The following is a 22,251-nucleotide window of genomic DNA, read 5'->3' on the forward strand; positions in this document are numbered from 1 at the left end:
ATTATTGATCAACAAATATGCATGATAGGTTATAATTCTTTTTATTATGTAAGACTACCATTCTATTTTCTTTACAAAAGATGATTTTCTTTTTAAAATTTCCATACAGTTCCTTCATGAAACAAAAAAGAGTATAAAAAATCTATAAATTATGTTAATCTGATTAAAAAATATGTATAACTATCTAACAACGAATTCATTGATTTATAATTAAAATATCTAACATTTGCATAATAATATCGTACATTGAACAGGTCAATCCTTGTGAGTTGTGTCATATTACCGAAGTTTATTATGAGCTCGGTTTCAACATGGATGCAGTTCATGACCTGTAATCTCTTCACCTGACAAATATCGGGTGAGACCTTTGTACCTAAAATGCTCCAGTTAGAATTACTATGGCTAAAAGTAACAAGATATTGCAAGTTTTCTAACTTTGAAATCCTCGTAGAAAGCTCTATAATCGTGGAGAACTTAGTGTTCAACGTCTCCAAGTTAAGAAGTCTACAGAAGGATTTTAGAATTTTTTTCACACGAGTTCCTGTCAAATTCAGGTACTTTAAGTTGAACAGATCGTCAACGAATCAAGCAGTTTTCTAATGCGAGAGTCTTCAAGATCTAAAACTCTCAAAAGCTTCAATGTAGTGGGCAATGCAACATTCTATTTGGTAGTTGAATACACCAAAAGGGTTTGGAGATTTCGTTGAGCGATACTCGAACTTATCTCCCTCTGAATGAATAAATGGTGAGTTTCTCCATCTTTGACATCTTCCGCCTTATCATTAAATACATCACAAAACTTCTCATCTCTATATACTATCAAAGAAATCTCTCTGACCATATCATGCATCTTGAATGCCTTTGGACGGTCGTTGTGGTTCCTAAACACCACTTGGAACATGTTTCTATAAACAAGTTCCATGAGATAGCTATCCGCCATTTCTTCTGGTTTTACTCCTCTGGTTGGTTGCACGAACCCTTGTGTCATCCATAACCTGATCAATTTCTTTCTTTTAATGATGTATGCTTCTGGAAAGATATAATAATACAGGAAACAATGTCCCAAAAATGTACGATAAGTTATTTTCTCTTCCAAACATAAATACAAGGGCTTTTAAAATTGAAGTACAAATTGGAATTATGTTTTGCGAAAAAAAAATGGAATTATGTAACAAAGATCATAAGTAATATTGTTGATCCACGAATGCATGATAGATTATAATTCTTTCATATGGAAGAATGGTATTCTATTTTTTTACAAGAGATGATTTTCTTTTAAAGTTTCCGTATAATTGGTTCGTGAAACAGTTAAAAACTTATTCATAAAGTTTTCTGTTATGAAATAATATTTGATGGTAAGAATGTGATTAACCTTTGAACGATTTTTCTTGTGCTCTTTGCATATACTCTCAACCACCTCATCTAAAATATTCTTCCCACGTAATTTTTGAAGTTTAATAAGATTTTCAATCCCGCTAGGTAATCTATTTATCATTATGCAATTTTGATGTGCATCTTTTGTAGGCTCGATATCGCGTTTTCGTGTATGACGATCACATTCAAATGTGTCATGTCACCTATCAAATTTAATCTATTTCTCTATTCGAAAATAACATATATGCATGCGTATATCAATGATTAAAAAAACGAGGAAAATAATCAGACAACTTCTGCATCATGATTTTAGACAACATACAATAGTACCCACTATGTTCTAAAAAGTTTCTTCATCAATTTTTTATAACATTATTCCCAAAAAATACAACTTCTAAACATAAATACAAAAGGTTTTTTAATCGGAATGCAATTTAGAACTATATAAAACAAAGTTCGAAAGTAATATTATTGACAACAAATACATGGTAGATTATATATTATTTTATTATGGAAGAACTATTTAAACAATGCTCCATGTGGTTTCTAAACACCACTTATAACATGTTTCTATATATAAACAACTTTCATGAGATAGCTATTCGCCACTTCTTCTAGTTTTACTCCTCTAGTTGTTTGCACAAACCCTTACGCCATCCACAGCCTGATCAACTTCTTCCTTTGGATGATGTAGTCTTCTGGAAAAATGCAACAATATAAGAAACAATGCTTAAGTGGATATGACAAATTGTTGAAACTAAGAATTAAGATCCTCTGAACATCCTTGATATCGGGATTATTGCTGAATTCCCAGTTCAAGATATTATAAACTCTCCTCCATTATGATTCTAATCTTCTTGTGACATCATGCTACCCAAAGACACAAGACTAATGGCAAGCCTCCGCATTTGTAAACGAGATTCCTCGCTATATGTTCTACATTTGGTATTATGCTTTGATCAAGACTCTCTGAAAATGCTCTCTTATAGAATAGCTCCCAAGCCTAATCTTCTTTTAAGGGTTCAATAGGGTGGAATCGGCTTATCGTTCTATAAGAGAAATAAGTTATTCTCTTTTCATGGGGTGGTGATCATCACACGACTTCCGTGAATACCATCATCTTCAAAAAAAAATCTTCACCAATTCAATGTATCTCTTACTAATATGCAGATTATATAGTATATTCTTTATAACAGTATTCCCAAAAAAATGTACAACAAATGTTTATTTTATCTTGCAAATATAAACACTGTTTTTTTTTTATCGGAGTACAATTTAAAATTATGTAAACAAAGCCTATAAGTAATATCGTTAATCAACCAATATATACATGATAGATTATAATTCTTTCATATGGAAGAATGTCATTCTATTTCCTTACTATAGATTATTTTCTTTTTTAAATTTTTTGTATAGTTGGTTCGTAAAACAGTTAAAAACAAAAAGAAAATATATAGAAAACTCTATAAATTATAAACATGTGTAAACATTCTAACAACCGAATTCACTTATTTATAATTAAAATATCTAAAATTTGCGTAGCATTGTACATTATTATAAAAAAAAACCATAATATTTTGAAGTCCAAAATCAAATCATAATTGCAATACAAAAGTATTAACCAAAGTGTCAAGTTTATCCTATATCAACATGTTTATGTTTCTTTGTTCCTAATCGAACGAATGTATGTTTTGAAAATAACAGATTGGACGGGTTTATCGTGTAAATAAACATAATATCTATATCAAAACAAACAAATCTAAATACTAGGAGGACCTTATGAAAAACAAGATAAAAAAAATAACCATCATGGACCATATCACAATATATAAATGCAAGTTAACAATAATAGAGGTGAAAGGAAGAAAGATGAATCCAAAGGTAGGAGATGATACTATGGACCATGTCATAATATGTTAAATGCGAATTGATAATGATAGAGGTGAATGGATGATAGAGGTTTATTGACAAACTAAAGACGACTTATAAGGATAAATTGTGGAAATTATTAAACAACTAAAAAAATTTGATTATGCTTGTATTATTCACGAACTAAACTTGGAGACTCATGATTTTTTATTGTAATAAAATTAAATAGTTTTATTTAAAAAATATAAGGATGGTTATACGTGAATATTATAAAATAAAATGCCAAAAACTGAAAATAATATATGTAATATATGTAGCTATTATAAATTAATAATTTTTCATCACCGTTGGATAGAAAATAGGGGTTAAATCTTTCACTCTATAATTTTTATCTATCAAACTATTTTCTTTATATATTGAAATGTATGGATGAATTGTGTGATTCTTGTTGGTTGTTATGATATATTCACAATCTAAGTTTCACTTCCGACAGTTTACGAATTAAAAATATTATCAAAATAATATCATAAAAATATCTTGATCCTATGAGATGAACTCGCTAATCTCGCAATCAGAAATCTTATTGCAAATTAATCGGTTAGCATCGGATCCAGCAAAACACAGAATCTTGAATAAGCCCGTAGGGTTAAAAAGCTTCTTTCGGCAAACCCAAAAGAAATTCAATTCAGCTATTTTATTGACCCAAAACATATATATATATATATATATGTTATATTTTATATTGGTTCAAGCGTGTGATCACACAAGACGCAACTATTAATCTTTGCGTTTAGGTAATTACAAGCAAAACCCATTATCCTGATGTTGATCACGATTGTTCCAAAATCTCAAAGTATCAATTTTTCCCAAATTTTTTTTTGCAGGTTTTATATCTGGGAACCTGAAGGGTCAGATCAGTCACAGATCTTATACATGGGTTCTGGGAATTCAAAGAGAAGCCAGAGGCAAGACTCGTTGTCGTCCCGGTCGGATTCATCAGTATCTTCGGAGAAAGGATCGTTCTTTTTGTATGGTCAAGAAAGCTATAGTTATCCGCCTCAACAAATCTGCAGTTCTGACTTCGCTTATCCTCAACCGCGGTGCTATTCGCAGACGCCTCCAGATACGCCTATCCACGGAGGTTCTAGGAAGAAACCCACCTTAGCGGATGAGTTTACTTGTATAGAACAGGTGAAATAAGTGGAAAGATTCCTCTTCTAAGAGTCTGTTACTGCAGAGCTTGGAGATTTCTTGCTTAATGAGCTCTTGCCTTACAGGTGGTAGAGGCTCTTGCACTGGCGGGTCTAGAATCGTGTGAGCTAATCATCGGTATCGACTTCACCAGGAGCAATGAATGGGCAGGTTGGTTAGGCTCCTTTTTCTGAGAAAGTTCCAAATTTTGACGGAAACATCTGTCTCCTCAGGAAAGCTTACACCTTTCCAATACCAGTAGCGCTGCCATGGCGGGGGTGGTTGGTGAGACTTACTGTTCACGTTTAATTGCATTTTATACGACTTTCTAACTATGAAATCGAACGTAGGAGCTGAATCCTTTGGGGGAAGAAGCCTACATTCCATTGGTTATCAGCCAAACCCGTATGAGCAAGTGATAACCACCATAGGAAAAACCTTGGGAGTTTTCAGCAATGATAACTTAATCCCATGTTATGGTTTTGGAGATGGTACACATCTTATCTCCCATCCTATTCGTTTGTTTGTTTGTTGGATATCCCGAGCCACCACATATATGGAGCAAATCCTTTTTTTCCTTTTGCTCTCTCTTTGCAGCATCAACTCGTGATCGAGATGTTTTCAGTTTCTATCCGGACGGGAGATCCTGTAATGGGTTTGAGGAAGTACTGTCTCGTTATAGGGAAATCGTTCCCCATATTAAATTCTCGGGTACTTAATTGTTTCTGTCCTTTTTATTAGCCTTCTTTTCAGTTCTCAAGTTCCTCTTGCATTGATATCTAAGTAGCCATATTTCCATGACTGCGAACGTTATATTGCAGGACCAACCTCGTTTGCTCCAATCATTGGAATGGCTATGGCCGTCGTTGATCAGAACATCGGGAAGTTTCATGTATTAGTCATAATAGCTGACGGGCAGGTACTTTAGAGTGGCATTTGCACAAGTCAGTTTCTTTATCCTTCTTTTCTCTCCCTGGGGAACTGATGTAAATAACCGTTATAGGTTACAGAAGGAGTCGACATCGGGGTAGTAAGTACCCAAGAGACGATGACCCATCATGCTATCAACCAAGCGCGGTTGGTGTTTTCTTCATTCGTTTCTCCAAGTCTTTGGTTTGTTTTCTTGGAGTTATCTCTCTTGATTCATTTCTCTAAGTCTTTCCTCGAGCTACTGCAGGTTTTTTCCTCTATCGATCATCTTAGTTGGGGTTGGTGATGGACCGTGGGAATTAGAAGAATTTTGCAATACCCCCTATCCATACGGTGCTCCCTTCAATGTAAGTTTTTGTTAATGGCTCATAACATTCAAGTTTCATCCTTTCTTCCTCGGGTTCTGTTATCAATGTGTTTGTAACATTCCTCTGCTTTTTGCTATCGAAGTTCGTGGACTTCACGGAGATCATGTCGAAGAATGTAGAGCAGAATCAAAAGGAAGCGGAGTTCGTCCATTCTGCTCTGATGAAGCTACCTTTACGTTACAAAGCATTTTTAGAGCGTGACATGTTACGGACCTTGTGGTATATAATGCAATTCTATGCGCATTTGATTGCTATAGGCTTAATATCCAAATACCCTTCCACACGAAACTTTGCGTGAAAGTTTTCACGTATTGTAACTGCCAAATGTATCTTCCTTCCATGAAATGTTTTCCTTAGCTCGAACCCTCTCAATTGAATGTTAATGAACACTTGAAATCACATGTCGTCATTCAGGACCTGGGTCAGAGCAATCAAAAGATGTGTTCCGTTTGAAAGATTCACGGCCAAAGGTTTTAAATTTGCAAACCGATAACCTATTTTCTGGTTGTTGTTGTTGCAGGCTAAGACGTCGTGGTATCGCCAATCGAACTGCCCTTCCTCCTCCGGTACTTGTAAGCAACCGCCCCCAATCTGCCACAAGTTCTACACTCGATGAACAGGTGGATCTATAATTGCCGTTGTTTAGAATCACAGGGTGAAACGATACTTCAACCATGTCAAAATCTTGCGGAAAACACTCTTTGTCGACAGTTCTTATTGGAACAACTGTTAGTAGCCACTGGAATATATATGAAACGATCTGCAGTTGGACTGTTGTAGCGGAAATACTGCAATAGACTACAGTGTGCCGGTTGGATGAGATTCAATGAGCCTTTTTCATTCAATTTTTTCTCGATTCTGGTTTCATCCGCGGAACAGCATTGCCCCAATATGTGAAGAACCAGAGAGACATGGCATTTGATTGCAGCCATCAGGTAATAGTCAAAACATATCTCAACTTCTGCAAATATTGGCTAAGATGTTATGTTCGGTTCAGGGTTGAATCGTTTTGAAAGGCGTGTTCCGAGTGTGGAACCGATCTCCTTGAATGCCCGGTTTGGCACACCCGGGGCTGAGATGAGAACTAACCCCCAAACATTAGAGCAAACGTCTTCTTCTTTGTGAAAGTTCTCCATAACACGGTATGTTAGATGCAAGTTGGCAATAGCGTAGGTGAAGGAAGGACGAGATTTGATGATTTGCATCAAGTCATTAACACAGTCTGTTAGATGCAAGTTGGTTTGCTTGGAAATTTTCATTTAATAAAATGATCAAACGAACAGAGTTCTAACACTATCATATGTGTAGATGTCTTAGTGAGATACTCTGACTCGGCCAGAGAGTTTCACTGTATGCCTGGTTTACTAAAACCAGAAGCCAGATTGAATCAGAGGAGCTATATTAGAGAATAGAGACATGTGTATGTTCTTGGGTTGATTTCGGTTTATATTTTTGGTTTAGTTGTTTTGTATTTTGGTTCTTTGGTTTAGACCGGTTTATGTCTCTGGTTTAGCTGCTTCAAGTACTGTAGGCGACAATCCTTTATATTTTCTGGTCTAATTGTTTTATGGACTCTCTCTCTCTCATTTTTCTCTCTGCAAATCCAATTTCGCAATAAGCTAAGACAAGAGTTCGCATAATCTATGGTGACAGAAAATGGCGGAGCAGTTACAGATTTAGAGGAATATATTTAGGTATATTTATTTTGGGAAAATGACATTTTCTTACACCGATTTTGCAAAATGTGACATTTTCCTACACGAATTTTTAATTTGATAAACAACTACACCAAATTATCAAATGTGCCAAATTAATACACGAACTACCCAATTTAACTGCAATTTACTACACAATCCGAAAACGGGGTTAAGTGTACGTTAACCGCTGACGTGGCACGCCACGTAGCGGCTGAGTGGCACGCCACATACACGTAGCGACTGACGTGTCACGCCACGAAGCGGCTGACGTGTCACGCCACATAGATTTTTTGCCACATCAGCATGCCATGTCAGATTTAAAAAATTCTGAAAAAAATATTAAAAAATCGTTTTAAAAAAAATTAAAAATAAAATAAATAAATAGCAATATATATATATACATATATATTCATATCTATATAGTATATACAAATAAAAACATAAATATATATACTCCTATATAAAAATATATAATTATATATATACAAAATAAAAAACATACACATATATATACAAACATCTATACTAATATATATACATATACATACAAACAAATATAAACATAAATACTTCTATTTACATATATTTATATATATATATAATAAAAATATACACATATATACATGCATTTATACAAATATATATGCATATACATACATACAAGTATATTTATATGAATACATATTTATATATATACACATACATATATATAAATACATGCATACATACAAAATAAAAAAATATACAAGTATATATATATAGGAGTATATATGTTTATATTTATATTTGTACATAGATATGAATACATATATATACGTGTATATGTATTTATATATATATGTATATATATATACTTGTATGTATGTATATGTATATATATTTGTATAAATGCATGTATATATGTGTATATTTTTATTTGATATATATAGAAATATATATACATAGAAGTATTTATGTTTATATTTGTATTTGTATGTGGATATGAATATATATATATATATATGACTTTTTTTATTTTGTATGTATGTATGTATATGCATATATATATACATATATATGTATATATATATGTATATATAAATATATTTGTTTATATGTATATGTATATATATTTGTATATATATGTGTATGTTTTTTATTTTGTATATATATTTTTATTTTTATTTGTATATAGATATTTTTTTGCTGTTTATTTATTTTATTTTTAATTTAAAAAAAATCGATTTTTTCATATTTTTTCGGATTTTTTTAAAAATATCTGACGTGGCATGCTGACATGACAAAAAAATCCATATGGCGTGCCACGTCAGCCGCCACGTGGCGTGCAACGTCAGCGGTTAACGGACACTTAACACTGTTTTCGAATTGTGTAGGAAATTACAGTTAAATTGGGTAGTTCGTGTATCAATTTGACACATTTGATAATTTGGTGTAGTTGTTTGTTAAATTAAAAATTCGTTTAGAAAAAGGTCACATTTTGCAAAATTGGTGTAGTAAAATGTCATTTTAACATTTATTTTTAAAGAACTTGGTAATGCTTTTCTTAGTCACAAACTAAACACAGGGAACCGTGATTTACATTTTGCTGAAATTAAAAGAGCTTTACATCAAAATATAAATTGAATTATATGAAATATTTAGGTAATATATAAGTGAATGTTATGAAACAGAAATATCAATACGTTTTCTTTGGTTTTTCCATGCTCCCACATTTCCATTAACACTCTATTGAAATTAAATATGTTTAATTAAGGGTAGTTTAAAATTTCAATCCTCGGGAGATGGAAAGTTCGAATCTTTGCTTTTAGGGAATTATTACAGACTAAACCCATTAATCTGTACTCATAAAAGTATCGATTTTCCCCAAAAATTTTGCTGGTTTTACATCTGACCCTGAAGGGTTAGATCGGTAATACATAGATCTTTGATGGGTTCTGGGAATTCAAAGAGAACCCAGAGGCAAGACTCGTTTTCCTCCCGGTCGGATTCGTCGGCGTCTTCAGATCAAGAATCTTACATTCTATACGGTCAAGAAAGCTATAGCTATCCACCCCAACAGATCTGCAGTTCTGACTACGCCTATCCTCAGCCGAGGTGCTATTCGCAGGCGCCGCCTGAGCCGCCTTCCAACATCCATGGAAGTTCTTGGAAGAAACCCGGAAGGAGTTACGCCGACTTGGCGGATGAGTATACCTCTACAGAACAGGTGAGACATGTTCCTATTAAGTGGAAAGATTCCTCTTGGAGATTTCTTGCTTAAAGAGCTCTTGCGTTACAGGTGGTAGAGGCTCTTGCACGGGCTGGTCTAGAATCTTGTGATCTAATCGTCGGTATCGACTTCACCAAGAGCAATGAATGGACAGGTTGGTTAGACTCCTTTCTTCTTTAACGAGAAAGTTACATCTCCTCAGGAAGGCTTACACCAATAGATAGAGCTGCCATGGCGGATGTGTTTCATTGCATTGCACAACTTTCTGACGATGAAATCTAATGTAGGAGCTAAATCCTATGGGAGAAAATGCTTGCATTATATTGGTGATCAACCAAACCCATATGAGCAAGTGATAGCCACCATAGGGAAAACCTTAGGAGTCTTCAGCGAAGATAACTTAATCCCGTGTTATGGTTTTGGAGACGGTACTCAACTTATCTCCCATCCCATTTGTTTGTTTGTTTGTTAGATATCCCAGAGGCACGACATATACCGATCATATCTCTCTCTTTGCAGCATCAACTCATGGTCAAGATGTTTTCAGTTTCTACCCTGACGAGAGATCCTGTTATGGGTTTGAGGATCTACTGTGTCGTTATAGAGAAATCGTTCCTCATCTTAGATTTGCAGGTACTTAAATATATCTTTTCTTTTTTACTGACCTTATTAGTTCTCAAATTCCTTTTGAAATGCTACTAAGTAACCATATTGCAGGACCGACCTCGTTTGCCCCGATCATTGAAATGGCTATGGCCATTGTTGAGCAGAGCGGCGGGCAATATCATGCATTAGTCATAGTAGCCGATGGACAGGTATCTGCGCATTTCATCTTCAGAAGTTAGCTTTCTTATCATTCTTTTCATTCCCGGGGTACTTGGTGTGAATGCAAATAACCTTTCCAGGTTACAGGAGCAGTCGACAGCAAGGAAATTAGTATTCAAGAAAAGAAGACTCAGGACACCATTGTCCAAGCAAGGTTGGTGTTTTATGTTCTTTGCCTTTGGTTTGTGTTTTTAAGTTATCTCTCTTCATTCACTTCTCCTTGAGCTACTGCAGTTATCTTCCTCTTTCGATAATCGTAGTTGGGGTTGGTGATGGCCCGTGGGATAAAATGAGGGAATTTTGCAGTATCCCCAACCGGGTCTTTAGTAACTTCGATGTAAGCTTTTTGTTAATGGCTCATAACACTCAAAGTTTCATCCTTTCTTCATTGGGCTTGTCTTTGTCAGAGGGTTTTGCATTTTTTTCATCTGATTTCTGTTTTCATAGTTTGTGAATTTCACGGAGATCATGTCGAAGGACGTGGAACAGAATCGGAAGGAGGCAGAGTTTGTACTTTCTGCTCTGATGGATATTCCTTTGCAGTACAAGGCAACTTTAGAGCTCGGCATATTAGGGTATATAAATACAATTCTATACGCATTTGATTGCTGATACCCTGTCGATTGAATGTAAAAGACTCTTTCAGACCATAAACTTGGAAAAAACTATGTCATCAATCATCATACAGGCCATTGTCACGCTTTTTTTTTTTTTTTGCGTCACCATCTGTCTTGTTGTTGTTTGCAGGAGAAGATATGGCGATATCCCAAAGAGAACGGCCCTTCCTCCTCCAGTGCCTTTAAGCAGCCCCCAACCTGAAACAAGTTCTACATTCGATGACCAGGCAAATCTGTAATTTCCGGCCATTATAATCACTTTCAACTATGCCTAAATCTTGCGGAGAAAACACACTTTCACTTCTTTGCTTATTGGAACAACTGTTATGAAATTATCATGAAGTTCCCCCCTGTTGAATGATATTCAACGAGTCTTTTCATGCAGTGTTTCCTTCTGGTTTCATCGCGAAAGATTTCAGATTTAACCCATGTGAAGGTAGCGTAATTTACAAGTTGTATTGCTCTTAACATAGGATTATCATTGTAATCATTTTATAAATTGTTTGAAAATCTATCGAATTATATGCCCAGAACACATTTTATCAAACATAGGAGAGGGAAAGATCCCACAAAACGTCGCCTCATAACCGCTTTCGTATCATCCCATGTATCAATAGGATTATCGCCATTTCTTCTTCTTGTGGTCACAAGTTGATGTTGAAAAATAATATATTTGGATCAAATGGAGCAAGATTTGAGGAGCTTAATTTGATTTCTACCCGTTACCTTTTAAATCTGGAAGATCTCGTGAGATTGCCATTGTTTAAGCAATCACATGATTTACTTTATATTCTTGCCTTCGAGACGTACAATAGAGATCCATTTACAGATAGAAACCCTAAACAAGAGAAAGGGACTGTAAAAAAGAGACAATGGTAATATAACTCGCACTTGAGAAAGCACCATGGGAGTACGCAAGACCTTCGAGCCTGACGTCACAGGATCCCACAATGTTCTGAATCTTAAAGTCCTGAAAAAAAAAGCAGTTTAAAAAAATTCAGGATAACCAACATCATCCACGCACAATGTCCACAAACTTCAGCATACATATGCACATATACATGAAGACATGCATACACTGGTCTACACATGCAAACCAGGTGGGTTTATGTTTGGTGTCAGACTGTTGGCAGGTTATCAAGTAGCAAAATGGACCAGGCATTGCTCAAGTTCCCTCTGATTCCACCAATCAGGACTGAGCTCACCACAGGTCTAGGACCACTGCCCCATTCAGCCGAGGCTTGTAAATCATGATGATAAACCTTCCCATGTCTTACAAGCACACACAAGTCTTTGATGTACAAGCATGATAAAGAAATGTGAAGGAATACCTTAAATTTAGCTGGAAACCCAAGCTTCTGAATGATCCGAGCATACTGCAAACACAAACCACTCACATGATATAAATCCCGACCGGTAAAAACTTCTGGCAACAGGTAAAAAGGACAATCATGGGAAAGTAATTAAAACCCAGACTTTCGCATACCTTCCTAGCGGCAAGTTTTGACTGCTGCTCGCTCTTTGCACCTGTGCAAACCTATAGCCACGGGAAAAAGAACAAATTGAGCACAAAGCAAAGTAATACTTCATATATAAATGACCATGCACATAAGGGTCGGTGAGACAACTCACCATCTTTCCTGAGGCAAAAATCAAAGCCGTTGTTTTTGGTTCCCTGATCCTCATAATGACAGCAGCAAAACGCTGTGGGGTATTTCATCACATGTGGCATGTCGCCAGAATCTTCAAACTCTGAAACCCTTCTAGAAAGCATAATTATCCCCCTCGTATGCATTGAAAAACGAAAGCCAAACCAAATAAGGGAGTGCTTGGATGCAAGGGATCGCATCTTGTGCTAGCCTTGACCAACGCAGGCATAGTTCGGTAAGATTGTGAAGAGTATTGAACCAGCTAGGTAGCCTCTCTAGTTTCCCCGATAGAAAAAGCTTCTCGATTGTTGCAGCAGGTGACAATGCATCAAGTTGTAGAGTCTCGTTTTCATCAATCGACCAAAGAGATACAAACCTAAGATCCTTCATCATAGTGAGGGCATTGCATAAGTCATATACATGTTGTCTTTTCACGTTGACCAGACCGATCCTTGTGAGTTGTGTCATGTCACCGAGGTTCCTAATGACTTCGGTTTCAGCATGGATGCAGTCCATGACTTGCAATCTCTTCAATTGACAAATATATCGCGAGACCTTTGTGCCTGAAACGATGCTCCAATCAGAGTTACTATGGCTAAAAGTAACAAGATATCGCAAGTTTTCCAACTTTGAGATCCCCGTAGGAAGCTCTTTAATCTTAGAGAACTTAATGTTCAACGTCTCCAGGTTAAGGAGTCTACAAAAAGATTTTGGAAGTTTTCTGATACGAGTTCCCGTCAAATTCAAGTACTTTAAGTTGAACAAAGTCGTCAACGAATCAGGCAGTTTTCTGATGCGAGAATCTTCAAGATCTAAAGCTCTCAGAAACTTCAATGTAGAGGCAATGCAACCTTCTGTTTGGTAGTTGAATACACCAAAAGGGTTTGGAGATTTCGTTGAGCGATACTCGAACTTATCTCCATCTGAATGCATAAATGGTGAGTTTCGCCATCTTGGACATCTTCTGCCTTATCATTTAACACATCGGAAAATTTCTCATCTCTAGATATCATCAAAGAAATCTCCCTGACCATATCATGCATCTTGAATGCTTTTGGACACCCATTGTGGTTCCTAAACACCACTTGGAACATGTTTCTATAAACAAGTTCCATGAGATAGCTATCTGCCACTTCTTCTGGTTTTACTCCTCTAGTTGATTGCACAAAACCTTGTGACATCCATAGCCTGATCAACTTCTTCCTTTTAATGATGTAATCTTCTGGAAAAATACAACAATATAGGAAACAATGCTTAAATAGATATGACAAATTGTTGAAACTAAGAATTAAGATCCTGTGAACATCCTTGAGGTCGGGATTATTGCTCAGTTCCCAGTTCAAGCTATTGTAAACTCTTCTCCATTCTGATTCTAATCTCCTTGTCGACATCATGCTACCCAAAGCCACAAGAGCTAATGGTAGGCCGCCACATTTCTGAACGAGATTCCTCGCCATAGGTTCTATATTTGGCATATGCTTTGTTTGAGATTCCCTGAAAATGCCCTCTTGCAGAATAGCTCCCGCGCCTTATCTTCTTTTAAGGGTTCGATCCGGTGGAATCGATTTATCATCCCATAAGAGAAATGAGTTATTCTTTTTTCACGGGTGGTGATCATCACACGACTTCCGTGAATGCCATCTTGAATAGCTACATAAAACACAAACTTATTCATATATACTTAAATAGTCTTAAACATTTTGATTAGGCTGTACATTTATGTCCGTATATATCAATGGTTTATAAACACTAATAAAAATCATCGGAAATCTTTTGCATTACGGTTTTAGACAAATCTAGTATGCATTAAACATTTCTTCATTATCTTCCAAAAATTTTTTTCATCAATTACTTTATACCATTATTCCCCAAAAAATGTACCATTTCAAACATAAACAAAAAGGTATTTTTTTAATCAGAGTATAATTCAGAATTATATAAACAAAGTCCAAAACTAATATTATTGATCAACAAATATACATGATAGGTTATAATTATTTTTATTATGTAAGACTGCCATTCTATTTTCCTTACAAGAGATGATTTTTTTTTTTAAATTTTCATACAGTTCCTTCATGAAACAAAGAAGAGTATAAAAAATCTATAAATTATGTTAATCTAATTAGAAAACATGTATAACTATCTAACAACAACGAATTCATTGTTTTATAATTAAAATATCTAACATTTGCATAATAATATTGTACATTGAACAGGTCAATCCTTGTGAGTTGTGTTATATTACCGATGTTTATTATGAGTTCGGTTTTAACATGGATGCAGTTCATAACCTGTAATCTCTTCACCTGACAAATATCGGGTGAGACCTTTGTACCTAAAATGCTCCAATTACAATTACAATGGCCAAAAGTAACAAGATATTGCAAGTTTTCCAACTTTGAAATCCTCGTAAAAAGCTCTATAATCGTGGAGAACTTAGTGTTCAACATCTCCAAGTTAAGGAGTCTACAGAAGGATTTTAGATTTTTTTTACATGAGTTCCTGTCAAATTCAGGTATTTTAAGTTGGACAGATCGTCAACGAATCAAGCAGTTTTCTAATGTGAGAGTCTTCGAGATCTAAAGCTCTCAAAAGCTTCAATGTAGTGGGCAATGCAACATTCTATTTGGTAGTTGAATACACCAAAAGGGTTTGGAGATTTCGTTGAGCGATACTCGAACTTATCTCCCTCTGAATGAATAAATGGCGAGTTTCTCCATCTTTGACATCTTCCGCCTTATCATTAAATACATCACAAAACTTCTCATCTCTAGATACCATCAAAAAAATCTCTTTGACCATATCATGCATCTTGAATACCTTTGGACGGTCGTTGTGGTTCCTAAACACCACTTGGAACATGTTTCTATAAATAAGTTCCATGAGATAGCTATCTGCCATTTCTTCTGGTTTTACTCCTCTGGTTGGTTGCATAAACCCTTGTGTCATCCATAACCTGATCAACTTCTTTTTTTTAATGATGTATGTTTCTGCACAAATATAATAATACAGGAAACAATGTCCCAAAAATGCACGATAAGTTATTTTCTCTTCCAAACATAAATAAAAGGGCTTTTTAAATTGAAATACAAATTGGAATTATGTAAACAAAGATAATATTGTTGATCCACGAATGCATGATAGATTATAATTCTTTCATATGGAAGAATGGTATTCTATTTTTTTTTTACAAGAAATGATTTCTTTTAAAGTTTCCGTATAATTGGTTCGTGAAACAGTTAAAAACTTATTCATAAAGTTTTCTGTTATGAAATAATGCTTGATGGTAAGAATGCGATTAACCTTTGAACGGTTTTTCTTGTGCTTTTTGCGTATACTCTCAACCACCTCATCTAAAACATTATTCACACGTAGTTTTTGAAGTTTAATAAGATTTTCAATCCCACTAGGTAAACTCTTTATCATTACGCAATCTTTCATGTGCATCTTTTGTAGGCTTGATATCGCGTTTTCCTGTATAACGATCACATTCAAATGTGTCATGTCACCTATCAAATTTAATCTATTTTCCTATTCGAAAATAACATATATGCATGCATATATCAATGGTTATAAAAAACGAGGAAAATAATCGGGCAACTTCTGCATCATGATTTTAGACAATATATAATAGTATCTACTATGCATTATATATTTCTCCACTATGTTCTAAAAAGTTTCTTCATCAATTTTTTATAACATTATTCCTAAAAAATACAACTTCTAAACATAAATACAAAAGGTTTTTTAATCGAAATGCAATTTAGAACTATATAAAACAAAGTTCGAAAGTAATATTATTGACAATAAATACATGATAGATTATATATTATTTTATTATGGAAGAACTATATAAACAATGCTCGATGTGGTTCCTAAACACCACTTATAACATGTTTCTATATATAAACAACTTTCGTGAGATAGCTATTCGCCATTTCTTCTAGTTTTACTCCTCTAGTTGTTTGCACAAACCCGGTGTAGTCTTGTGGAAAAATGCAACAATATAAGAAGCAATGCTTAAGTGGATATGACAAATTGTTGAAACTAAGAATTAAGATCCTCTGAACATCCTTGATGTCGGGATTATTGATGAATTCCCAGTTCAAGCAATTGTAAACTCTCCTCCATTTTGATTCTAATCTTCTTGTGACATCATGCTATCCAAAGACACAAGACTAATGGCAAGCCTCCGCATTTGTAAACGAGATTCCTCGCTATATGTTCTACATTTGGTATTATGATTTGATTAAGACTCTCTGAAAATGCTCTCTTATAGAATAGCTCTCAAGCTTAATCTTCTTTTAAGGGTTCAATAGGGTGGAATAAATAGGATGGAATCGGCTTATCGTTATGTAAGAGAAATGAGTTATTCTCTTTTCATGGGTGGTGATCATCGCACGACTTCCGTGAATACCATCATCTTCAAAAAATAATTTCTTCACCAATTCAATGTATCTCTTACTAATATGCAGATTATATACTTTATTCTTTATAACGGTATTCCCAAAAAAAAATGTACAACAAGTGTTTATTTTATCTTGCAAATATAAACAGTGTTTTTTTATCGGAGTACAATTTAAAATTATGTAAACAAAATCTATAAGTAATATCGTTAATCAACCAATATATACATGATAGATTATAATTCTTTCATATGGAAGAATGTCATTCTATTTCTTTACTATAGATTATTTTCTTTTTAAAGTTTTTGTATAGTTGGTTCGTAAAGCAGTTAAAAACAAAAAGAAAATATATAGAAAACTCTATAAATTATAAACATGTGTAAACATTCTAACAACCGAATTCACTTATTTATAATTAAAATATCTAAAATTTGCGTAGCATTGTACATTATTATAAAAAAACCATAATATTTTGAAGTCAAAAGTCAAATCATAATTGCAATACAAAAGTATTAACCAAAGTGTCAAGTTTATCCAATATCAACATGTTTATGTTTCTTTGTTCCTAATGGAACGAATGTATGTTTTGAAAATAACAAATTGGACGGGTTTATCGTGTAAATAAACATAATATCTATATCAAAACAAACAAATCTAAATACTAGGAGGACCTTATGAAAAACAAGTTAAAAAAAATAACCATCATGGACCATATCACAATTCACAATATGTAAATGCAAGTTAACAATAATAGAGGTGAAAGGAGGAAAGATGAATCCAAAGGTAGAAGATGATACTATGGACCATGTCATAATATGTTAAATGCGAATTGATAATGATAGAGGTGAATGGATGATAGAGGTTTATTGACAAACTAAAGACGACTTATAAGGATAAATTGTGGAAATTATTAAACAACTAAAAAAATTTGATTATGCTTGTATTATTCACGAACTAAACTTGGAGACTCATGATTTTTTATTGTAATAAAATTAAATAGTTTTATTTAAAAAATATAAGGATGGTTATACGTGAATATTATAAAATAAAATGCCAAAAACTGAAAATAATATATGTAATATATGTAGCTATTATAAATTAATAATTTTTCATCACCGTTGGATAGAAAATAGGGGTTAAATCTTTCACTCTATAATTTTTATCTATCAAACTATTTTCTTTATATATTGAAATGTATGGATGAATTGTGTGATTCTTGTTGGTTGTTATGATATATTCACAATCTAAGTTTCACTTCCGACAGTTTACGAATTAAAAATTAATATATTTATTTGTTTTAAAATAATTTAAACTAAAAAAGAAAAAGGACAATTTAGACTTGAGAACAACTTTTCAAACTACATAAAATATTCTTTAAAAAAGAAAGAGAGTTGGAAATTTTCTTTTAAAAATTCATTTTATACAATGAGATTAAAAATTTATGAACAGAGAAGGTATGACGAGGAATTCTGTCATCGAGGAGACGCAACTATTATTCGATTAACGATTCTCTAACTCTAGAGAAATTCAATTCAGCTATTTTATTGACCCAAAACATATATATATATATATATGTTATATTTTATATTGGTTCAAGCGTGTGATCACACAAGACGCAACTATTAATCTTTGCGTTTAGGTAATTACAAGCAAAACCCATTATCCTGATGTTGATCACGATTGTTCCAAAATCTCAAAGTATCAATTTTTCCCAAATTTTTTTTTGCAGGTTTTATATCTGGGAACCTGAAGGGTCAGATCAGTCACAGATCTTATACATGGGTTCTGGGAATTCAAAGAGAAGCCAGAGGCAAGACTCGTTGTCGTCCCGGTCGGATTCATCAGTATCTTCGGAGAAAGGATCGTTCTTTTTGTATGGTCAAGAAAGCTATAGTTACCCGCCTCAACAAATCTGCAGTTCTGACTTCGCTTATCCTCAACCGCGGTGCTATTCGCAGACGCCGCCAGATACGCCCATCCACGGAGGTTCTCGGAAGGAACCCACCTTAGCGGATGAGTTTACTTGTATAGAACAGGTGAAATAAGTGGAAAGATTCCTCTTGTAAGAGTCTGTTACTCCAAAGCTTGGAGATTTCTTGCTTAATGAGCTCTTGCCTTACAGGTGGTAGAGGCTCTTGCACTGGCGGGTCTAGAATCGTGTGAGCTAATCATCGGTATCGACTTCACCAGGAGCAATGAATGGGCAGGTTGGTTAGGCTCCTTTTTCTGAGAAAGTTCCAAATTTTGACGGAAACATCTGTCTCCTCAGGAAAGCTTACACCTTTCCGATACCAGTAGCGCTGCCATGGCGGGGGTAGTTGGTGAGACTTACTGTTCACGTTTCATTGCATTTTATACAACTTTCTAACCATGAAATCGAACGTAGGAGCTGAATCCTTTGGGGGAAGAAGCCTACATGCCATTGGTTATCAGCCAAACCCGTATGAGCAAGTGATAACCACCATAGGAAAAACCTTGGGAGTTTTCAGCAATGATAACTTAATCCCATGTTATGGTTTTGGAGATGGTACACGTCTTATCTCCCATCCTATTCGTTTGTTTGTTTGTTGGATATCCCGAGCCACCACATATACCGATCAAATTCTTTTTTTTTTCCCTTTTGCTCTCTCTTTACAGCATCAACTCGAGATCGAGATGTTTTCAGTTTCTATCCGGACGGGAGATCCTGTAATGGGTTTGAGGAAGTACTGTCTCGTTATAGGGAAATCGTTCCCCATGTTAAATTCTCTGGTACTTAATTGTTTCTTTCCTTTTTATTAGCCTTATTTTCAGTTCTCAAATTCCTCTTGCAATGCTATCTAAGTAGCCATATTTCCATGACTGTGAAAGTTATATTGCAGGACCAACCTCGTTCGCTCCAATCATTGAAATGGCTATGGCCGTCGTTGATCAGGACATCGGGAAGTTTCATGTATTAGTCATAATAGCTGACGGGCAGGTACTTTAGAATGGCATTTGCACAAGTCAGCTTCTTTATCCTTCTTTTCTCTCCCAGGGGGTCTGATGCAAATAACCGTTATAGGTTACGGAAGGAGTCGACATCGGGGTAGTAAGTCCCCAAGAGACGATGACCCATCGCGCTCTCGTCAATGCGTGGTTGGTGTTTTCTTCATTCGTTTCTCCAACTCTTTGGTTTGTTTTCTTGAGTTATCTCTCTTGATTCATTTCTCTCTGTCTTTCCTCGAGCTACTGCAGGAATCTTCCTCTATCGATCATCTTAGTTGGGGTTGGTGATGGACCGTGGGAATTAGAAGAATTCTGCAATACCCCCTATCGAGTCTGTGATAACTTCAATGTAAGTTTTTATTAATGGCTCATAACAGTCAAGTTTCATCCTTTCTTCCTCGGGTTCTGTTATCAATGTGTTTGTAACATTCCTCTGCTCTTTGCTCTCGAAGTTCGTGGACTTCACGGAGATCATGTCGAAGAATGTAGAGCAGAATCAAAAGGAAGCGGAGTTCGTCCATTCTGCTCTGATGGAGCTACCTTTACGTTACAAAGCATTTTTAGAGCGTGACATGTTACGGACCTCGCGGTATATAAATGCAATTCTATACGCATTTGATTGCTATAGGCTTAATATCCAAATACCCTTCCACACGAAACTTTGCGTTTTCACGTATTGTAACATAGTAAAGCCATTACTAATCTGTTAGTCAAGGTGTTTTGATGCAACTGCCAAATGTATCTTCCTTCCATGAAATATTTTCCTTAGCTCGAACCCTCTCAATTGAATGTTAATGAAAACTTGAAATCACATGTCGTCATTCAGGACCTGGGTCAGAGCAATCAAAAGATGTGTTCCGTTTGAAAGATTCAGGGCCAAAGGTTTTAAATATGCAAACCGATAATCCTATTTTCTGATTGTTGTTGTTGCAGGCTAAGAGATGGTGATATCGCCAATCGAACTGCCCTTCCTCCTCCAGTACATGTAAGCAGCCGCCCCCAATCTGCTACAAGTTCTACACTCGATGAACAGGTGGATCTATAATTGCCGTTGGTTAGAACCACGGGGTGAAACGATACTTCAACCATGTCAAAATCTTGCGGAAAACACTCTTCCGCTTCTTTGCTTAGTGGAGCAACTGTTAGTAGCCACTGGAATATATATGGAACAATCTGTCGTAGCGGAAATGCTGCAATAGACTACAGTGTGCCGGTTGGATGAGATTCAATGAGCCTTTTTCATTCAATTTTTTCTCGATTCTGGCTTCATTCGCGGAACAGCATTGCCCCAATATGTGAAGAACCAGAGAGACATGGCATTTGATTGCAGCCATCAGGTAATAGTCAAAACATATCTCAACTTCTGCAAATATTGGCTAAGATGTTATGTTCGGTTCGGGGTTGAATCGTTTCGAAAGGCGTGTTGCGAGTGTGGAATCGATCTCCTTGAATGCCCGGTTTGGCACAGCCGGGGGCTGAGATCAGAGCCAACCCCCAAACATTAGAGCAAACGTCTTCTTCTTTGTGAAAGTTCTCCATAACACGGTATGTTAGATGCAAGTTGGTTTGCTTGGAAATTTTCATTTAATAAAATGATCAAACGAACAGAGTTCTAACACTATCATATGTGTAGATGTCTTAGTGAGATACTCTGACTCGGCCAGAGAGTTTCACTGTATGCCTGGTTTACTAAAACCAGAAGCCAGATTGAATCAGAGGAGCTATATTAGAGAATAGAGACATGTGTATGTTCTTGGGTTGATTTCGGTTTATATTTTTGGTTTAGTTGTTTTGTATTTTGGTTCTTCGGTTTAGACCGGTTTATGTCTCTGGTTTATCTACTTCAAGTACTGTAGGCGACAATCCTTTATATTTTCTGGTCTAATTGTTTTATGGACTCTCTCTCTCTCTCATTTTTCTCTCTGCAAATCCAATTTCGCAATAAGCTAAGACAAGAGTTCGCATAATCTATGGTGATAGAAAATGGCGGAGCAGTTACAAACTAAACACAGGGAACTATGATTTACATTTTTCTGAAATTAAAAGAGCTTTACATCAAAATATAAATTGAATTATATGAAATATTTAGGTAATATATAAGTGAATCTTATGAAACAGAAATATCAATACATTTTCTTTGTTTTTTCCA

The 22,251-nt window shown here is 35.2% G+C and overlaps 5 protein-coding genes and 1 long non-coding RNA gene across 12 annotated transcripts; 4 read left to right on the forward strand and 2 right to left on the reverse strand.

Annotated features, from left to right (window-relative positions):
- The first annotated feature begins 3,936 nt into the window (after positions 1-3,936).
- Positions 3,937-6,429, forward strand: LOC104805749 (E3 ubiquitin-protein ligase RGLG1-like). Of its 3 annotated transcripts, XM_010530414.1 has the most exons (10): positions 3,937-4,037; positions 4,128-4,434; positions 4,521-4,605; positions 4,785-4,925; positions 5,032-5,145; positions 5,256-5,353; positions 5,438-5,511; positions 5,612-5,711; positions 5,815-5,951; positions 6,253-6,429. In XM_010530414.1, the coding sequence occupies exons 2-10, from the start codon at positions 4,177-4,179 to the stop codon at positions 6,362-6,364; spliced, it is 1,119 nt and encodes a 372-aa protein (XP_010528716.1). In that variant the 5' UTR covers positions 3,937-4,037; positions 4,128-4,176; the 3' UTR covers positions 6,365-6,429. The 3 variants fall into 3 exon arrangements, with proteins under 3 accessions (XP_010528716.1, XP_010528715.1, XP_010528717.1); XM_010530413.1 differs by lacking the exon at positions 3,937-4,037 and having other exon boundaries at positions 4,067-4,434; XM_010530415.1 differs by lacking the exons at positions 3,937-4,037; positions 4,128-4,434; positions 4,521-4,605 and adding an exon at positions 4,612-4,719.
- A 22-nt stretch (positions 6,430-6,451) lies between these two features.
- LOC104805747 lies at positions 6,452-7,318 on the forward strand. The gene is made up of 2 exons (XR_770556.1): positions 6,452-6,667; positions 6,730-7,318. It is a non-coding gene; the product is annotated as an uncharacterized LOC104805747 (long non-coding RNA).
- Positions 7,319-9,193: 1,875 nt separating this feature from the next.
- On the forward strand, positions 9,194-11,464 carry LOC104805746 (E3 ubiquitin-protein ligase RGLG2-like). 2 transcript variants are annotated; one of them, XM_010530411.1, is made up of 9 exons: positions 9,194-9,635; positions 9,708-9,792; positions 9,926-10,066; positions 10,158-10,271; positions 10,356-10,453; positions 10,551-10,617; positions 10,724-10,800; positions 10,911-11,038; positions 11,211-11,464. In XM_010530411.1, exons 1-9 carry the CDS (start codon positions 9,357-9,359, stop codon positions 11,317-11,319), a joined length of 1,098 nt encoding a protein of 365 aa, XP_010528713.1. In that variant the 5' UTR covers positions 9,194-9,356; the 3' UTR covers positions 11,320-11,464. The 2 variants fall into 2 exon arrangements, with proteins under 2 accessions (XP_010528713.1, XP_010528712.1); XM_010530410.1 differs by having other exon boundaries at positions 9,198-9,635; positions 10,544-10,617; positions 10,698-10,800.
- A 439-nt stretch (positions 11,465-11,903) lies between these two features.
- LOC104805745 (TATA-box-binding protein 1-like) lies at positions 11,904-12,788 on the reverse strand. Its single transcript, XM_010530409.1, has 4 exons — positions 12,713-12,788; positions 12,567-12,617; positions 12,412-12,456; positions 11,904-12,050 (listed from the first exon to the last, which is right to left on the reverse strand). The coding sequence occupies exons 1-4, from the start codon at positions 12,764-12,766 to the stop codon at positions 11,919-11,921; spliced, it is 282 nt and encodes a 93-aa protein (XP_010528711.1). The 5' UTR covers positions 12,767-12,788; the 3' UTR covers positions 11,904-11,918.
- Positions 12,789-12,843: 55 nt separating this feature from the next.
- On the reverse strand, positions 12,844-14,186 carry LOC109116332 (disease resistance protein RPM1-like). The gene is made up of 2 exons (XM_019201513.1): positions 13,637-14,186; positions 12,844-13,541 (listed from the first exon to the last, which is right to left on the reverse strand). Exons 1-2 carry the CDS (start codon positions 14,184-14,186, stop codon positions 12,844-12,846), a joined length of 1,248 nt encoding a protein of 415 aa, XP_019057058.1.
- Positions 14,187-18,656: 4,470 nt separating this feature from the next.
- LOC104805743 (E3 ubiquitin-protein ligase RGLG1-like) lies at positions 18,657-22,002 on the forward strand. 4 transcript variants are annotated; one of them, XM_010530408.2, is made up of 10 exons: positions 18,657-18,774; positions 18,865-19,171; positions 19,258-19,342; positions 19,522-19,662; positions 19,773-19,886; positions 19,997-20,094; positions 20,179-20,252; positions 20,352-20,451; positions 20,555-20,691; positions 21,036-22,002. In XM_010530408.2, exons 2-10 carry the CDS (start codon positions 18,914-18,916, stop codon positions 21,145-21,147), a joined length of 1,119 nt encoding a protein of 372 aa, XP_010528710.1. In that variant the 5' UTR covers positions 18,657-18,774; positions 18,865-18,913; the 3' UTR covers positions 21,148-22,002. The 4 variants fall into 4 exon arrangements, 3 of the variants coding, with proteins under 3 accessions (XP_010528710.1, XP_010528709.1, XP_019057097.1); XR_002023792.1 differs by lacking the exon at positions 18,657-18,774 and having other exon boundaries at positions 18,804-19,171; positions 21,036-21,647; positions 21,736-22,002; XM_010530407.2 differs by lacking the exon at positions 18,657-18,774 and having other exon boundaries at positions 18,804-19,171.
- Positions 22,003-22,251: the final 249 nt, after the last annotated feature.

This window comes from Tarenaya hassleriana, unplaced genomic scaffold (assembly GCF_000463585.1).
Source record: "Tarenaya hassleriana unplaced genomic scaffold, ASM46358v1 Cleome11, whole genome shotgun sequence".
Lineage (NCBI taxonomy): Eukaryota > Viridiplantae > Streptophyta > Magnoliopsida > Brassicales > Cleomaceae > Tarenaya > Tarenaya hassleriana.

Bases quoted from the DNA above. Each gene is read 5' to 3' on its own strand.
- LOC109116332 (XM_019201513.1), bottom strand. From the start codon at position 14,186: ATGGCGAGGAATCTCGTTCAGAAATGTGGCGGCCTACCATTAGCTCTT. The intron at 13,542-13,636 runs GTATCGCTCAAC...TGAGAGCTTTAG, and splicing joins TCAGATGGAGATAAGTTCGA to ATCTTGAAGATTCTCGCATC.
- LOC104805746 (XM_010530410.1), top strand. From the start codon at position 9,357: ATGGGTTCTGGGAATTCAAAGAGAACCCAGAGGCAAGACTCGTTTTCC. The intron at 9,636-9,707 runs GTGAGACATGTT...CTTGCGTTACAG, and splicing joins AGTATACCTCTACAGAACAG to GTGGTAGAGGCTCTTGCACG. The intron at 11,039-11,210 runs GTATATAAATAC...TGTTGTTTGCAG, and splicing joins TTAGAGCTCGGCATATTAGG to GAGAAGATATGGCGATATCC.
- LOC104805743 (XM_010530408.2), top strand. From the start codon at position 18,914: ATGGGTTCTGGGAATTCAAAGAGAAGCCAGAGGCAAGACTCGTTGTCG. The intron at 20,095-20,178 runs GTACTTTAGAAT...TAACCGTTATAG, and splicing joins TCATAATAGCTGACGGGCAG to GTTACGGAAGGAGTCGACAT. The intron at 20,692-21,035 runs GTATATAAATGC...TTGTTGTTGCAG, and splicing joins GACATGTTACGGACCTCGCG to GCTAAGAGATGGTGATATCG.
- LOC104805749 (XM_010530414.1), top strand. From the start codon at position 4,177: ATGGGTTCTGGGAATTCAAAGAGAAGCCAGAGGCAAGACTCGTTGTCG. The intron at 4,435-4,520 runs GTGAAATAAGTG...CTTGCCTTACAG, and splicing joins AGTTTACTTGTATAGAACAG to GTGGTAGAGGCTCTTGCACT. The intron at 5,512-5,611 runs GTTGGTGTTTTC...GAGCTACTGCAG, and splicing joins CATGCTATCAACCAAGCGCG to GTTTTTTCCTCTATCGATCA.
- LOC104805745 (XM_010530409.1), bottom strand. From the start codon at position 12,766: ATGAGGATCAGGGAACCAAAAACAACGGCTTTGATTTTTGCCTCAGGA. The intron at 12,618-12,712 runs GTGAGTTGTCTC...CCGTGGCTATAG, and splicing joins TTTTTGCCTCAGGAAAGATG to GTTTGCACAGGTGCAAAGAG. The intron at 12,457-12,566 runs GTATGCGAAAGT...TTGTGTTTGCAG, and splicing joins CAAAACTTGCCGCTAGGAAG to TATGCTCGGATCATTCAGAA.